The sequence below is a fragment of the Caretta caretta genome, chromosome 11, assembly GCF_965140235.1.
Source record: "Caretta caretta isolate rCarCar2 chromosome 11, rCarCar1.hap1, whole genome shotgun sequence".
Classification (NCBI taxonomy): Eukaryota; Metazoa; Chordata; order Testudines; family Cheloniidae; genus Caretta; species Caretta caretta.
This window is the reverse complement of record NC_134216.1, coordinates 52824236-52841906: the sequence shown is the minus strand read 5'-3', so window position 1 is coordinate 52841906 and position 17671 is coordinate 52824236. Positions and strand designations below refer to the sequence as shown.

Here is a 17671-nt window from a genome sequence, read left to right as displayed (position 1 = left end):
ATGTCTGCCTGAGTCTGAAGTACATTTCTAAGAAGAATGAACAGCCCTGTTCAGCTCAGTGAAGTTTTAGCTCAGAAACTAATGACAATAATATGAATATTAACCTTAACTGTTTACTGGTGATCACTGTAACAGAGCTGTTTCTTGAATGTGCTTTTCTTACAACCCCTCACTACCATTCATACCGTTCAGGCACCAAAAGCACCAAATGACCCCCCACGTTCCAAAAAAACTCCAGCCGCCCCTCTAACTTCTGCACTGCAGCTGTCCTTTGTCAAAGTAAGATTGGCAGCATGTCAAAATGCCTGGGCCAGTGTCAAATAAATGGAATATCAGCTCTCAAGTAGTACACAGAATATTACTGTACTATTTGTTTTCATGTTTTATTCAATGAATCCTCCATTTTGGAGTTTACCTGGAGCTGCTGCAGAAATTCCAGCCTGTCACACATGAGCGCCATAGAGAGCAGGGATCCTGCTGCGGAGTTTAGGCCCAGTTGCTGCGGAGTATTCGATGCTGTAGTGCAGGAACTCATGGATGTTGAGCTCTTGCCCTTGTTTCTCTCAGGAATAGAGTATCAGCACTTCTTGACTTCAAATAACGCCTGTAACTTACATAGCCCTTTATCTCTCAAGTTCTCCACAGACATTAATGAATCCTCATAATATTCTTGGGAAAAAGTATTATCATCCCCACTTTGCTAATTGAGAAACTGAAGCTGGGAGAAGGCAAGTGACCTACTTAGGCCTACACCGCGAGCAGTAAGAGATGGAAACACAAGTCAGATGTGCCTGGCTCAGTCACTATGCCCTCCTTGTTCTCTAAGGAACCAAAATTACTTAATTAAAGCATGAAGCAAAGACTGAAAACATTTGAAAGGAGGATGATGAAGGAAAACAGCTAACTGAGGTGACAAAGTTCAGTAGACAAAGTTCAGATACTCCCCTAGATGATTTTCCCTCTTGTGTGTGTGAATCCTTAGCTCAGGCTTAAACTCCAGCTGCCTTTGGGGCATGATTCCTACTCTGAATGCTGTCTATACATGCAGGTCTCTCCTCCAAGTCAGGTTTAATTGGCAGCATTCTGTGCATTTGGTTTTCTTCCTGCTTGATCTTTTCCCTTTTTTAAATCCGGCAGATTTGCAAACTTTATTTTGGGATCTCCCCACGTGTCACCTGCAGAAGTGAATGCATATGATGAGCAATATGGCATTGGAGGCTCCTTCTTGGAACAGCAGCTCTTTAGCCCAGAGCCAGAGCCGAACCTACTAGCTAATTCCATTCAGGAGGATGATTATGATGATGATGAAATGCAGGAACAAAACGAAAGTGAAAATGTTTCACACTCCAACAATATTGGATTATTCTGAACCCTTTGGAAAATCCCCTGTACGGGAAGAAAATTAAATCAAGTTGGAAAGGAAGGCTACCTTGGCTGAGTGCGTGCTGTCTCGGAGAGGCCTACTTCTGACTTGGCTGTAGAGGGCAACCAAGATTCATTGAAGGATTTATTCCTGCTTCACTGTTCAAAACAGTAGTAAGTTGCTGGGTTTCTTAAGTGAATGTTACGTTCATGTAGTTGGTATTTTGTTACCTCACCTGTTTATTTACAGGGCAGGTACCAGGCAGCAGCAGTGCAAACTTGCTCCACCACTGTGCCTCAACTCCCTTGAAGAGACTGCCTCTACAGAGGTGTGATCTCTCTCCATGCCTTCAGTGCTGGGAGTGCCAGATGAAGAGGAAGTCATTTATGATGCACTTTTACTAAGTGCTCTATCTGCTAATAAATTCCTTTGAACTCCTTTCCTAAGGTGCCTTGCTTACCCCTCTGATCCCTCCATGGGATCTGACCTTCCACATCAGTTTTAAGTTCCTCACTCTCTCCCTGAGAGTCCTGCACAACTGTGTGCCTCTGCTTTCATTGCTCTTCCCTTAGCCTTTCTATCCTAGCCAAGCCACACACCTAGCCACCACCATCTTTGTTTCCACTCCCACCCATCTCTGCCCTCTTCACTGTGGCCCCCTGTGCCGAGGGCCCTCCACCTGATCCAGTTCTCCATCTCCTCCTCCAGATGTCTCCTTCTCTGGGAATGTGTTTTCCCCAGTGTATTCTTCTTCTTTTCAGCCTCAATCTTCCCCCACAACTAACAAAACCCCAAACCAAAACAAAAATACAAAACCCCACCATTCCAGCCCCACAAGTGTGCTCAGTAAAGGCCATGTAGCCTGGAACTGTATTAGCTGTTCCAAGGAATCTCTGTTGGTGCGGGTACCTGGTGTAAGGATGGCCAGGGAGAAGCTGAAGCTATCCAGCACAGAGCACCCATAAGTGGCCCTAGTGTCCTGGGAATCCACCGGGTTTGGCACTAGTGGGTCCTGCAGCTCATTTCATGACTGGGAAGAAACCTGGCCTCCAGGACCACAAGCAGGGAGGAAGTGCTGGATGGATCCTCCTGGAGATCTCCTGACAGTGTGGCGTTCTCCAGGGTTTACCTCAGGAGGTGGGGATCTGACCATGGCAAGAAAATAATTACAGTCAGCTGTCAACATCCATACGAGAATAGGAGATTCCTTCTATGGGTATCTATCTTCCTCTTTCCCCTGTACAAATGGGATCTCCCTCTCTGTTGTCCTTCAGACTATGTCCCTTACTCCCCACTTTTCGTACACACTCTGTTTCCCATTAACCCCACTAAGTATCTCCTTGTAGGAGAGCGGAGGCCAGTAATTTCTCCCCCCCAACTGCTACTCCAAACCCTCCAGGAACTGTCCCATTCCAACATTCACCTCTTTCTAAAAGGTGTCGCTCTGAAGAACAGGCTGCACTGTGTTTGAAGCCAGGCTGACTCAGTGGGTGCACTCAAAAGGAAAGTTCCCCTTTGCTGGTGAACATGCTTGGAGATTTCTCAGTTGCTAGTCTCCAGGGGGGAAACCCAAATAGCATAGAACAGTGCTAAAAAGAAACAGCTTACCATATGCACAGCTGCCACCTTACACTGAAAAGTCATCAGAGCTTGCCTTTAAATCAGCACTTCCCAGACAGAATTATAGGGAGACTCCAGGAGGCTCTAGAGTGTAAATTAAATTTTAAAATGAGAATGTTTCTGTTTTTCAATAAAGAGAAGCCTAACACCTAATTAAATACCATTAGGCCATCTTGCTCATTCAGGAAGACAAACTCATCCTATAGAGAGAGAAGATGAGCCATGCCTATTAAACTTATAAACCAAACTGGGACCAAGATTATGTTAGCAGCAAGAGGGCTCTACTGAGCAAGTCTCTAATTGTCACCAATAAAATACAGGGGGAGGATTCTGCTAGATTCCCAGCCACATCTCTCCATCTCAGTCCCAGCCTCATATTGGGCTTGCTTTGGTGCTTTTTGCTACTAGCAAGATAAACCCAACACATTAGTAGATACATTCACAAAACAGTGGTCAGAGCCACGGGAGAGGTGGATAAAGTCCAAGGTCTTTGGCTGCCTTGTAGAGGGGTGGATCTCCCCTTTAGCACAATGGACTTACATGGCTGGAGGAGGTTTATGTTACACCTGCATAGTTGAAGCTAAGTACTTGAAATGTATCGTTGTAAATATCTAGACCATCAAGGAAAGGCAACATAGTATGACACATTTCAGGCTCTCTGCACCATACTGAAGCAAGTAGAGGATTTTCAGCCACAGTGCTCAGGTAGCTGAAGGTTCACAATCTCGCGCTCTCTCTCTCTTTTTTTTTTTTTTTTATTAAAGGGACATATCTTGTCGCAACTTAAACCCATGTAACCCTCTTGGGCTTTATGAAACAAAGCAGCTAATAGATTGGTGATGATGCCCCACACGTGAGTAGATTATCCTTGTGAAGGAATGTACTACTCCTTTAAGGGACAGCCTGGGGTGTAATCAAGGAGACCCTGCTCCACCCTAGGGCTGGGCTATATAAACAGAAAAACTGAGCAAGAGAGAGGGAAGTAGAAACTGTGCAGATGATAGCAGGTGTTTGTTTTCTCCTCTCAGGCAGGTCAGTGTCCTGGAACCTATCTAAAGGCTTTGTTTATGGATTTAAGTTTAGGAGCTGAAGCAGGTTCTGAGGTGAGGACCTTATGGGCAGGTTTTAATTGAATTACTCCCATCCTGAAGCCTTGATAAAAGAACTTTTTTTTGTTAGTGTGTGTTAGCTCCCCTCTGGGTGTTAAAACAAACCTATTGACTCCCCCCCCCCCCATCAGGGGAAATTAAGGGGGGCACTGCTGCAGTGCCAAACTGAGCCACAAGGTGATGTACAGGGACTGCCTGCACCTCCACAATGATATAGTCACATAGCTCACTATGAACATTAATACGTTCACTGGGGGAAAAACATACAATTCAGTACAGTTGAATTTTTCCTGCACTTTACCTGTTTTCTTGATATTTTTCAGTAGATCAAGTAGAGTGGCTGCTTCAAACACCTCCCCCTGCACCCCCAGGAGAGAAGAGCAACAACATCCTGAGATACACATGAATGTTTTAATGACTAGCTCAAAAAGAACATTAAAACAAACCTTTAAAGCCTCCAAATATCGCTAAGATCATGAACTTGAGAATTTATGAATGTTTATCTAGGTACTTATAACCCCCATTAGCCACTTGGTTTCTGAGCACTTTACAAAACACTGGAATTTATCCTCATGGCACTCCTGTGAGATAGGTCAGTACTATCCCCATTTTAGAGGAGCACTGTGACAGAGTTGAAAGGGACATCCCAAGGTCACACACTCAGTCTTTGAGAGAGCTGGGAGTAGAACCCAGATCTCCTAAGCCCCAGGCCTGTGCTTTGCTACTAGAGCATCCTTCCTCCCTTAACAAAGGCTTGTATACTATTTTATCCTCTGTTTCATTTATTTTTTTCAACAATTTCAGGTTTTGGAAATATATGAATTTTGTGTACAGTGCACTCGACATACTATGCTGTGTCAAGCTTTTAAATAAAAATATTTTTCAGCTAGCAACGTTTGTTTGGTTCATTTTAACCACTTTATGAAAACAGTACACGTCACAAAAAAACAGACAGGTGGGTGCACCTGTTCTTCAGGGGGAGGTTGAGGTCCTTTGGTCTAAAGGGTGCAGTTCCCCACTATTATTACCAAGCTGCTTCAAAGAGGTGTTCTTCTATTTCCCCCCAACCTCCAGAGAAGTGTTTGCATAGAGTGAAATCTTCCCAGCCCTCTCCATGCCCACAGAAGAGCCAAACCTCAGCAGAACCACAGTGTGGTGATAGTAAAATAAGTACGGTTGAAGAGGAGGAACATAAGAACGGCCTTACCGGGTCAGACCAATGGTCCATCTAGCCTAATACCCTGACTTCTGACAGCAGCCAATGCCATGTGCTTCAGAGGGAATATACAGAACAGGGTATTCATTGAGTGATCCATCCCGTCATCCACTCCCAGCTTCTGGTTGGGGTTTGCAGGAGGTTTCCCCTTAATGAGTATGGAAGAGCTATAGATTCCCAAGGTCTCCCCCTTCTGCTGCTCCCACATGCCCCAAAAATTAAGCAGTCAGAAGAAAAAAGCGAATTAAATTTGTCCTGCCAAGATAAACTTCACTGTGCCAACACACACTGCTACTGGACACACTGGCTCAAATATATTCATTAGTTAGGAATTTGCAGTTAAAAGGACTAGAACCAGACTTTGAAGATACCCCCAATAAACCCATTTAAGCAGCCAAGATACAAATATTCAGAAAGTTATGAAAATGTGGTTACTAGTGGCAGCTGAGTAACTTTTTACTTTATCTCTTGGCCTGCAGTGAGAAGAACTTGCATAACTCAAACCTCACCCCCTCCATCTATACTGGGCTGTTTGGGATGCACTGACCCCTTATAGATCATCCCACTATTAGCTCTTCATTATTATAAGACTTGGGTGTTTTGCTCCTACATTCTGCTCCCTCTCACAAACAGATTTTGATTTGAGACACTGCTTTCTTTACCTTTCACCTCATATACATTAGGGCAACACAAAATCTTTCATGGGAGAACCTTGCCAAAGCTGTTTAGGATTGATTTTTTTAACTCAGATTATCATCAGGTATGTGGCCAATGTGTGATTACACAAAATGGGAAATTTAATAAAAAATTCAGACAGGTTACTTTAAACACATTATAGATATTTTATATTTTTCTTACTGCACTTTTACAATTTTCACAAATATCAAAACCCATGTGCACAAGTTCATTTTGCAACAGGGAACGAATGTACAGTTCCAAAAGAGCAGGCATTTCAGAAAAACAATTTGGAAGTGTAAACACAATATGTAAGATCTCCACCTCATGATGGAGGTGCTGTTCAGTACAAGTTGAGGTAACACCATATTGCATTAACTCTCCGTATGCATGTTTTCGCTTAGCTGAGAAGATTTAACACCTTTAGCCTGACACCCGTTCAGTTCTCTATTCCCAAAATGTTATACAAACATACAATAAATAGATTTCTGATTTTAAAGGACACTTCAACGAGTCATGAGAATTTACAATACAGTACATTTAAGTTCAAGTGCAAAACGTAACTAGTGGCTAGTTATTAACATTTATTTGTATCTCTTTGTGGTGCTGGTCCCAGGCACCAATGCGTGCGCTCTACCTCAGCCGCATACGCCTTGCTAAGGGATATGCGAGGATAGCAGGGGAGGCCTCAGTTCATCCAACTGGGGATCCAAGGGTCTGGAATTTCCACCCACCGCTTCATTCTAAACCATCATTCTCCTCTTCCTCCCTCACACCCAGCTGTCTCATGCCACAGGCTGTGCACTGAAGTCAAGTGAGGCAGCATGCACCTTCTACAAGGAAGCCTGCTGAGCATGTGTCAGATTCCATGACAGGCTGAACATCGGCAGTTCCTAGTCACGTCAATGGAAGCTACATGGGCTCAGCTCCTCTCAGGATCAGTTCACTGACATGAGACACTGGCCAAACACTGTCCTGACTTATACCCCATGCCAGCCCATTGATTTCAACCTTGAACCCAAGTTTTCCTCTCAGCAGCAATCTGTGTTACGAACCAGCCACTGGGCTGGCTACAGTTAACATTGAAAAGCGTGACTAGACATAACTCAAAATCTTCCAGTGTCTGACACTGCCTGTGTAAAACAAGTCTCTAAAGATATGGTCATTTAATCATGTTTCTTTATTTTGGAGGGTTTTGCTCATTGAGACTCCTGTGAACAGTATCTCCCCCCCTACACCCAATCATTATGATTTATATGCAGTTCCCTCCTCAGGCACTTGAAGCTCTTATCTTCTATACATAACCATAGTAGGAATACTTAGTTCAACAATATTTAATGTGATGAAATTAAAAAAAATAAAAAGATGTTTCCAGTGGACACTCTCAATCAATCTCAAACTGCCCAATCTGGATCGAGGTCTGTGGACTTGGGCATAATATCAAACCTAAAATTACACAAACATGCTCTTAGCAAACACCCTGTTTAGTGAAGGGCTGTAAGCATACTGAGTTGATTTAACCTCACCTCCATTTGCTTCTTTCTAAAATGCCCTTTTCAAAAGTTTATGCCTTGCTAAACTAAACCTACCTCTCAGAAGAGCGTTAATGGCAGCTTCACTATTCAAAGATTCCGCTCTGGGTCAGTTAATCCATCACCACATTATAAAAACATTCTTGCTGAAGCTATTCAAGGTTTTTGAGAAGTCTTTGCAAAAGACTAAGCTGCACCTTTATGTATTTACTTTGTCTAGTGTCTCTTAGTTGTTTAACTTCTTTAGGGAAATGCAATTTTTCTCCTAAAAAGAAAGACAGTAGTGTTTTCTTCTCCAGTTTAGTTTCTCTGTGGTAAAAAATTAAATTTAAACTAATTGATTAAATAGGGGAAATCACATCAAGTGACCCAGTGTTTTTTCTTCGCATTACACAACTATCAGTATAAGCTCCCCTTTCTCTACAGATTGCAAAGAATTTCATAACATTTGACCAAACTTTAGCAAAGCAACTGAGAATTTCTAAGGCAGCGAGATTCAGTCCCATTTCCTCTGCCAAGCCTTCCAGACCTTTAGCTTCCCCTGCAATGTTGCTACTGTATATTGTCATATGAATGGTCTTAAATATTTAAAAGCTTGTGCAGCATCATGTGATGTGCCTGATTTCAAGATGTGCTGAGCGCCTGTAGTTCCTAGTCACTTAAGGTGAAGGGCTCTTTTGAGCTCTTGTTCCACCATTTCCCAGCAGAGCAGCACGATTTCATGCAGTGGATTTGATAAGATGAAGTCATCTTTGTGCCCTGCAGCAGCAGATAGAGCATTACTGACCAAGGGAAGCTGATCCAACACTAGGGGGCTCTGGGTCAGTTTGGGAGTTGAGTGTCGCTGCAGGTATTGAACAATCTCTGGATTCATCAGTGTTTCTCAGATTTGGGGGCTGTTCTGTTGGACTGGCTGCTGGAGCACTCTGATTCTCACTGGCTTTCTAAAGAGAGAGAAAACACATGCAAATGTAAGTGTATACTCTCAATACACTGCCCTAGGGGAAAATGCATTCAGACACATTCAGAAAGTGTTCTTACACTGAATGCATGCAACACAGCAAGTGAACATAAAGCAGGAAAGCAATAAAATAGTAATGTTATCTGCATATGAATGTAACAAGCAGAAAACAACTTACCTTCCATTTCTTTTCCTAACTGCACTTCCACAAGAAGCATGCAAAAAACAAACTTGCTATGTTTTAAGACAAAAACTATCAATAGAATTCTACTGTATACAGACAACAATCATCATCATGACTGCACTGTTTACTAAAACATACTTCATGCTCCCTTCTGCAAATCCACCTATATTTCCTTAACATTTTTTCTAAGTAAGATATTTCTCAGTCCCAATGAGTGGCAGCACTTTTGCAGTAAAAGCACACAAATTTCATCCAATTTACTTAGCAATAGGCTTTTTCTTAGTAATATAGCTAGGTCAGCGATTCAAGCAGGCAATTCTCTGGTTCAAGCAAGAAGAAAATAGTTGAGAACAATTTTCTGAAAGGCTCAGTGCAAATTTTTAAAAGCTGTTTCCCAGATTATGTGATCTTATTTTAAAGACATATGCTAGCTGCATTCCCTGAGGGCCAAAGACAAAACAAGTCTTGTACAATATTAGTACTACAACATCTTCTAACCTCACGATTTATCTTGGAAGATTTGTTTTGTATCAAGTAATTAGAATGGTGAGCATGCTCCTTTCCCTGAAGGATTACTATAAGCAAGCAGTAATGTGAAATGAGGAGGCACCAAAGTTTTTCTGTCGTTAATCCCCTCTTCTATGCTCTTAAAGTTTCTCCTCCAAATGACCAAGTTTCATGTGAATTCTTTTAGGAATGCTATTTAAAATGTTTAACAAGATAGCTAGGCAGCCTTTTCTGGGTTTAGTGTTTTGTTAAATTCAGGCTAAAAGAACAAGGTGAAATAAAGCAACAGCAATGCATAGGGAGTTCGTTTTTTAATTTTTAGAATTAAAATGTGGGTGTGTTCTGCAAAAGCAGGCAATTTCTCCAAGGAGCTGAAATGATTAAATATATCTCTAGCTTCATGGAACTGAGATGCATCATGTGTGCATCTTCAAATGGAGGGTGTGGAATACTGCTTCATTCTGGTTAGTTTAAAAACATTAGTTTTTAAATACCAAATTTTTACATACAAATGCAGTGGGGAAAGAAGCTATGCTTTCTTGTTGTGGTAGGGTTGAATGCTCATTGGTCATATTTTATTCACAAACTGGAAGACAGATCCTTGAAACTGGCCAGTTGCAGAACAGCAGACTGCCTTGATAAAAGTGCAACCAGCCAGGGAGGGAGGAAACATTAAGAGTCATATTTAGCCTAACTTTAAAATCTGGGATTTGGTTGAGCAGAAATAGGGTTTTTGATGTTTGACCCTAAAAACACAGGCCTTAATGAAAGACAGAGGGGCATTGCATGGATGCAAAGATATACCAGTGCAGATCCAACTGCAGGATTGGGGCCTTAATAAAACTATCCCATGGAACCAATTTTCGTTGTTCCCATAAATACTAAGAATCCTATCTACTAAGGAATGGTTCTCAATTCTATCAGTCACGTGTGGAATAGATAATGCAATGCCCAAAATTCAATAGTATTAATAAAAAGGCTCCATGAATGGCTGCATGAAGTTATGAGAAGGGGAAAGAGGTTATTAAGAGAACATGTTTCTGAAGATGGCAGAGAGTTATCGGAGGCAATAAAAGACTTGAGAACACTTCATAATTGCCCAAGTCATTTACTGAGACTATCTCCAACACTATGAACATTTGTTGATTCTCTCTCCTAGAGCTTACCATGAACTATAAACCAGCTTTCTTGCCCTGGGAGGTATGGCAGATTGTGTGTGACTGCCATTCTCCAATTTATGCCAACAACAGGGCTGGGCTTATATTGATAATTGCTTAAGAGAAGACTGATGGAAAACTGCTTGGGAGAGTGGTATGTGTAGAGAGTGTAACACGACACCATTGTGTCAATGAGGATTTCATAGTCATTGAAAAGGAGACATTTGATTTTTCCGAGATGTGTGTGTCTGAAATTCTTCTTGTATAAACAGACATTCAAGAGTCATTTCAATATGGTTGCTCACTCTCCCTGAGGCATGCAAGTTAGTCTCATTAAAGCTAATGGAAACTCAGCATGCATATTGAGAAGGGAACATATGCGTAGGGATATTTACAAGAATATAGACCAATGGGGGAGGAGGGAGACAGCTGGTGAAGTTGGGATTTCTTCGAATGCTGCTTTGCCACATCTGCAAAGTCATGTCCAAAATCATCACCTTCCAGAAGTAGGACTGGTAGAAATGACATTTGGGTGCATATGGTATGGCAAATATGTAAGGGGGAAGCTGCACCACTCCTCCCCGAGGCAGACAGGAGAAACAGGAAGTTTATTACCCACACTGTTTGAAAAACCAGCATTGACCGCAGCAGCCCAAGTTTCCCTACATTGCCTCACCAACCACCACTGGGCTCCAACCTCGTTCTGGAGGGAGCACCCCAAAAGATCGGATGATAGTCCAGTCTCTGAGTTCGTCCAATCCTTGGCCCCTCTGCCAAGATTCCTAATAAGGGTGCTGGGGGATTCTGTAATGTGAACACTGGAAAACAACAACTCATTTCACACAGGCCACAGAACAGCTCTCAAGTCGTAGTCACTTTCAGTCACCACAAGCCCAGGCCAAGCTCCAGGGGGTGAACGGCTTCATATTCCATTATTAATTTGCTGGGGTGCCCATTTCCACCATATTTTGGATGTTTGGCAATTCGCACTCCCCCTACGCCTCCAGGCTAATCTCTAAAAGGAAACATTTAATTAAAACGGAAAAAAAAAAAAGATAGGCACGTTACACCTTAATAATTATGCAACTTTGTTAATGCTCACCCTCAAGCCACAAAAGTTCTGCAAGTACACAAATGTATTCAAACTAATATGAAAACACTGTCAGTTTAGAGGCAATTACAGTAGATCCCAGCTTGTCATGACAAAGCGGAAGAGGAGAAAGTGGAAATTAGACTATAAGAAGCAGAAAGATCTGCTCAAATGATTTACTGAGCACTCCCCCCTGTACCATACACATGCAGCAACTGTATTTGTTACTATCGTTCAACTACTGCTTTACACAACTCCAAGTTTCTGATCACTGATGGAGAATGCTTGCCAGATATTAACAATTTTATGGTGCTGTAGATTACATTTGGTCTTAAAACCTTCAGCAGTACATTTTTAGGTTAACATTAACGGTGATATGAATGTTGCATATTAAAGCGGGTTACCTGCAAAGGCTGGTTTTCAGGCATCAGATTGCTTTTAGACAGCTCTACCATCTCCTTTATTTGATAGACAGCGTAAGCCAGAGTAACCCAGGGAGAAGAACTGATCCCCCACGCGGGCTTGTTCACGTCTTCCTGTTCTTCTTGATGCTTCGTTTTCTTGGGAGGAAGTCTGGGCTCAGTTCGAGGCATGATATCTTCTGACTGTTGGTGTATGAGGTCGATGGTTGCTATAGGAACAGGGCTGGAAGGCACTGGGATCCTTTCTGCCAGCATTGTCTTCTCTAAAGTGTAGGGCAACATAATCATCAATGAAGTCAATGATCATTACAAGGAAATGGAGAATCAAAGCACTGAACATGAACATACACAAACATGCTTTGCAATACACTAAGAATTACTCTGTTCCCTCACTGTGATTCAAGGACCTCTTGATGCCAACTGGCAGTGGGTACAGGGATTCCTCTGGGCTCACCAAAAGAATGTCATGTAAGGTCTCTAATGAAAGCCCAGGTCACACTGGTCATTAAGTAATCATTGTGAGAGGTATGTATGGAAAATATGTGGAGTTATGCATATACACTGAAAATTATGTTCTTTAGGTGTGCGAGTTAAGACAGACCACCAAAAGGTAATCCACATAATCCTGGCAGGCAGGGGGGAAGAGATGCTTATCTCACTCTGGCCTGTCATAGGCAATCGGACTATTGTATCTTTCACAATAAACACCTGTTTGCAGTCTGAGCAAAATGCTAATCAATAGATCACACGGGCTGAAGGAAAAAACAAACAGCAGGAGTTATCCTGTTTAGGGGTAAGACAAGGCAATGCCTTGTTAGTTAAGTTCAATGTCTCCAAGGCATGTTATGATTTTATTTTAGATGTAACCATTTGTTTTCAATATGCTTACTCACTGTCACTTGAATCTCTGTTCTTTGATAACACACGTATTTGTGTGTTCACTATGTAGCTATCACTAAGTGCTGAGGTGTTAAGCAAAGTGGGAATCCTGGGTTGAATTTTACAAGCTGGAGCATATTGTTCCTTTGGGAATAGAGGATCTACAAGTCCAGAGAGTGCTCAGTGGAACAGGGGCTGCACCCTCCACAGGGAGGATTCGGGCATTGGTGGGCACTTATCTCTAACAGGTACAGAGGCAGCGAGGCCTGCGGAGCCTGGAAGCGAGAGCTTGCGTTGCCAGAGGCTGGTGGCTTCAGGGAGCTGAGCCCCAGCCAGCACAGGCAAAGCTCCCTCATGCTAAGGGCAGGTGGTGGTGAGGTGCCTCATAGCCTTGGCAGTAAGAATTGTGCTGTTCCCCCCTTGCACACGCTTCTATTGTATGTACACAGTTAAGACTGTGGCTCTATCACAGTTTTACTTTTGATTTGAAAAGGACTGTTTTCAATCGAGCCGTCAGAAAGACAGAAGAGCCGCACCTGTAACCTCAGTGACAAGTATCAGGTGGCTAGGCGAGCACTGCAAATGCCTAAGTGAGACACCTCTCTTTAGATGGGTTTTTTGAAGCTTATAAAGGCAGGATTAATATCAACGACGAGCGGCTAAACTATCTCAGGTTCCCAGATGATATAGTGCTGATAGCCGAAAATACCGCCCAGCTTGAGAGAATGCTTAAAGAACTGAACGTGAAAAGTAGTCAAGTTGGATTAAAAATGAACCAGTCGAAAATGAAATACATGAGATCAGATGTTCTGCCAAGAACCCAAATAACTCTTGGAGGAGAGCAGATCCAAAAGGTTGATAAATACGTTTATCTGGGCCAAGAAGTCAACATGCGCCACCATCAGAAAGGCGAACTGTCGCACAGAAAAAAAGCTGGATGGTGCGCATTCAATGACATCAAGGACATCCTCCAAGGAAAGATCAGCAGAACAACTCGTGCGAATCTTTTTAACTTGACCGTGCTTCCAGTGATGTTATATGGCAGCGAAACATGGTCGCTGACAAAGATCGAAGAACATGAACTGTCACACAGAGGGCGATGGAACGAACATTTTTGGGCATTTCGCTTGGCGATCACATCCCCAATGAAATAATTACGCAGCAGTCTGGAGTGCGAGACGTTGTTGAAAATAGGCTCAGCAAAATGTGGTGTGTGGGACATGTGGCCCGACTCAGCAACAATAGATGGACCATAGCTTCATCCGAGTGGTATCCATGAGAACAGAAATGACCACGCGGTCGGCCTCCAAAGAGGTGGGATGATTTCTTAACAAGGAGATATGGACAAGCATGGCAAAGGATGGCCAGAGCGAGAGAAGATTGAAAGACGTGTTGTGATCGGCTCAGTCTCAACTGATGAAGGACCGACAGCTTACTCAGAAATATCTGATCAATGCAGTGATTTATTGCCTAACACACTGTGCCCTAAAGATTCTGGATTGCTGCAGGACATTTCTATATATAAACAAGTAATAAAATAAGTGGGCTAGATTTTTTGAGCAATAGCTCTGTGCCATGTAAAACAGTCTAGAGGTAAAATATCCTATTTTTTCCTCAGACATTTTCAAAAGAAAGCTTAAATAAAATACTAACAAGTAAAATACTTCAGGGACTGAAATGGCAAACCATTAAGCACATGCTTAGCTAAACTCATGTGATTACTCATGTGAGTAATCCCATTTAAATCAATGAGACTATTACAATGCTTAAAATTAGGCTTATGTTTAAGTGGATGCAAGATTTATGTTTAAGATTTTCAAACAAGTACACAGATGCAGAAGGAAATACAATAACTGGAATATTAAATTCTAGAGAACTATGGCCCAAGAGAAAAATATGAATCCATTTGGGAGGCTCACACATGTACTCCATATGCAATAGAAACAGCGATTATCCCGTCCAAGTTTCTCTTTTGTGCCATAATTTCTTCCACCTGTGTTCAAGTGATAAAGGAAAAACAAATATTTGAACATTCTTAAACACAGGCAACTCAAGAACTACTAAAGGACAACCCTTGTATTTTTAGGATAAAGAAAAATGAACTTCAGATCTACCTGGGTTTTAGTATGGAATAAAAATAACATTTGGGTAAAAGACACTAAGTGTTTGCTTATTATTTTTCATCTCTATGAAACAGGTTTATTTTTGGTCTGTAAAAATAATAATATATAGGGTTAATGAAAAAAATAATGTCACAGCTCCTGGGGAATGATTCTGGGCTAGTTTGCCTGTATTATGACCACATATCTCAAATGTCACACACTGTCTCGAGTTATCATCAGAACACAGGAACAGTCTTGGTCTCGTTGACCTGACTATTTACCTTCTTTTTCATCAGGAACAGCTAGCCACTGGATTAATGCAAAGAGTAGTAGGATCACTAAACAGGCCATTCCTATCCCCCTGAATGTTGCTGCAGCCCCTGTAATGAGAATTATTTTTAGAGCATTTGTTTAGGTAATACAGGAAAAGACAGATATTTGTGATGACTTCATTCACTGCTTAATATCCCATGTAAACTCTCTTTCTTTTTATATGGCATCTCCATTGCTGGAGGTTTGCAACATGGCAGCCCATTCTCTATGATCTTCTGCCAATCTCTTTGTGGATGAACAGTCCTCTTGATCTACTCAGGATACCACATCAGAGTCCACCCAAGATCAAACTCTCATTAGGTTATTTACTCACTCCACTCACTTTCAGCAGCACTTTCAGCAGCAGGTTATTTTACACAGACTCTAAACAAATTATGCTTTCACTTCTCAATTGAGTGTGCAGAGGTTGCATGACAACCACAGAGTAGTGAACAGTCACTGGTCATCTGATGAAGGATTCATCCTGCTGTCTAGCTGAGGACAGGGCAGTGCTTAGGAGTGGATTTGCTCACATAGTACTAAAAATTCAAGGCATAACATTACAAACACATACACATATAATCAGTGTACAACATCTACATGTGTCTAAATAGATTTTTATGTGATTGAGGGTAACAAATATGGCATCATTAGCAATACATGAAGTGTACATGTGCTTTTAGTCCAGTTTTGCTGCACTACTAAGAAACTGCAATCACACTTAAATAAAATGTTTGCTTACCAAGATAGTTGACCAAAACCCCACCGATCATAGCCCCACAGCCTCTGCCCAGACCTAAGTGGAGACCTTGTAGAATCCCCTGAGCTGAAGTTCTTAATTCTGGAGGCACTGCAGCACTAAGATATGAAATACAAGCTGCCCATATGGCTGCATGGGTTACACCTATGGAGAGGAAACATTTTAGAAAGCACTAAGTATGCTATCATGATCTGTTTTCATTTATTAGTTGACAGCAGCAGTTAAATGTCCTGGGAAGGAAGTGTTTATTAAAGTACTAAAGTCAACCATGTTCCTCTAAAGTATAAATCAGTCTTTCATAAAATAACACAGCTTTCCATTTTTTCTGTGATGCCCAACCTGCCTAGAGATGCAACAACTAGGGCTGTCAATCTCAGTTAACTCACGCGATTAATTCAAAAAAATTAATAGCGTTTTTTAAAAATCATGATTAATCGCACTGTTAAATAATAGAGTACCAATTGAAATTTATTAATTTTTGATGTTTTTCTACATTTTCAAATAGATTGATTTTTATTACAACACAGAATACAAGTGTACAGTGCTCACTTTATATTTTTTATTACAAATATTTGCACTGTAAAAATGATAAAAGAATTTTTCAATTCACCTCATACAATCTCATTATCGTGAAAGTGTAACTTATAAATGTAGATTTTTTTTTTGGTTACATAACTGCACTCAAAACAATGCAAAACTTTAGAGCCTACAAGTCCACTCAGACCTACTTCTTGTTCAGCCAATCGTTCAGACAAACAAATTTGGTTACAATTTGCAGGAGATAATGCTTCTCGCTTCTTGTTCACAATGTCACCTGAAAGTGAGAACAGGCGTTCGTATGGCAGTTTTGTAGCTGGCATTGCAAGGTATTTACATGCCAGATGTGCTAAACATTCATATGTACCTTTATGCTTTGGCCACCATTCTTATACTACTTAAAAAATAATGCGTTAATTAAATTTGTGACTGAACTCCTTGGGGGAGAACTGTATGTCTCTTGTTCTGTTTTATCCGCATTCTGCCATATATTTCACTTCATTTGGGTTCAGGGATTTGGCTGAAAGGAGGTGAGCAAGGTGGGGGAGGGAAGAGCAGAGGGAGACAGTGGGGAGAGGGCAAGGGCTGGGTGGAGTGAGGCGGGGTCTGGGGCAGAACAGTGGTAGAGTATGGTGGGGCCACAGGCAGAAGAGGTGGGCTGGGGAGCTAGCCTGCCCAAGGAGCAGCTTCACCCACCACCCATGACAGCAGATAAGAGCGGGTCGGCTCCCAGTGCGCATTACAGTCTCCTTAGGTAAAGGCCGTCTTCACTGAACCGAATGTGCTGGTACCATGCATTCTGCATGAGGGAGAGGGTAAAGGGGTCTCTGAAGGGAACGGTGACTCTCCATCACCGTGAGGCAGGCTGGGCAGCTCTGTATCCTTTGCTGCCTTGTCCCTCCCCGCCCAGGCCGTGGTCAGGCATAGGGCACCAGTTTAATAATACTGCGTAGGACCCCATAAATCCTAAGGACAGGCTTGCGACACTGGCTATAACAGCGCCGTGCAAATGCCTGTTCTCACTTTCAGGTGACATTGTAAACAAGAAGCGGGCAGCATTATCTCCTGCAAATTGTAACCAAACTTGTTTGTCTGAGTGATTAGCTGAACAAGAAGTAGGACCGAGTGGACTTGTAGACTCTAAAGTTTTGCATAGTTTTGTTTTCAAGTGCAGTTATTTTTTGTACATAATTCCACATTTGTAAGTTCAGCTCTCATGATAAAGGGACTGCAGTACAGTACTTG

The 17671-nt window shown here is 42.0% G+C and overlaps 2 protein-coding genes across 9 annotated transcripts in view; one reads left to right on the top strand and one right to left on the bottom strand.

The window, feature by feature from the left end:
- Window positions 1-4981, top strand: part of NEMP2 (nuclear envelope integral membrane protein 2) — a 30739-nt gene extending 25758 nt beyond the window's left edge. The window contains exons 9-11 of one of the 6 annotated variants that reach the window (XR_007359068.1): window positions 1138-1536; window positions 3748-3836; window positions 4416-4981. Coding sequence is in view for 1 of the 6 variants with exons in the window: in XM_048868819.2 (XP_048724776.1) it covers window positions 1138-1369 (232 nt within the window). In the remaining 5 variants the exon portion in view is untranslated. Of the gene's footprint in view, window positions 1-1137 lie in introns of all 6 variants that reach the window. The other 5 variants (XR_007359069.1, XR_007359066.2, XR_007359065.2 and 2 more) reach the window with 5 other exon arrangements.
- Window positions 4982-6130: 1149 nt separating this feature from the next.
- Window positions 6131-17671, bottom strand: part of MFSD6 (major facilitator superfamily domain containing 6) — a 41538-nt gene continuing 29997 nt past the window's right edge. Inside the window, exons 4-8 of one of the 3 annotated variants that reach the window (XM_048868818.2) lie at window positions 15872-16033; window positions 15099-15197; window positions 11819-12099; window positions 8655-8673; window positions 8321-8459 (exon numbers count right to left, since the gene is read on the bottom strand). In XM_048868818.2, the coding sequence (XP_048724775.2) occupies window positions 8449-8459; window positions 8655-8673; window positions 11819-12099; window positions 15099-15197; window positions 15872-16033 (572 nt within the window). In that variant the 3' untranslated portion in view covers window positions 8321-8448. Of the gene's footprint in view, window positions 8460-8654; window positions 11340-11818; window positions 12100-15098; window positions 15198-15871; window positions 16034-17671 lie in introns of all 3 variants that reach the window. The other 2 variants (XR_007359064.2, XM_048868817.2) reach the window with 2 other exon arrangements.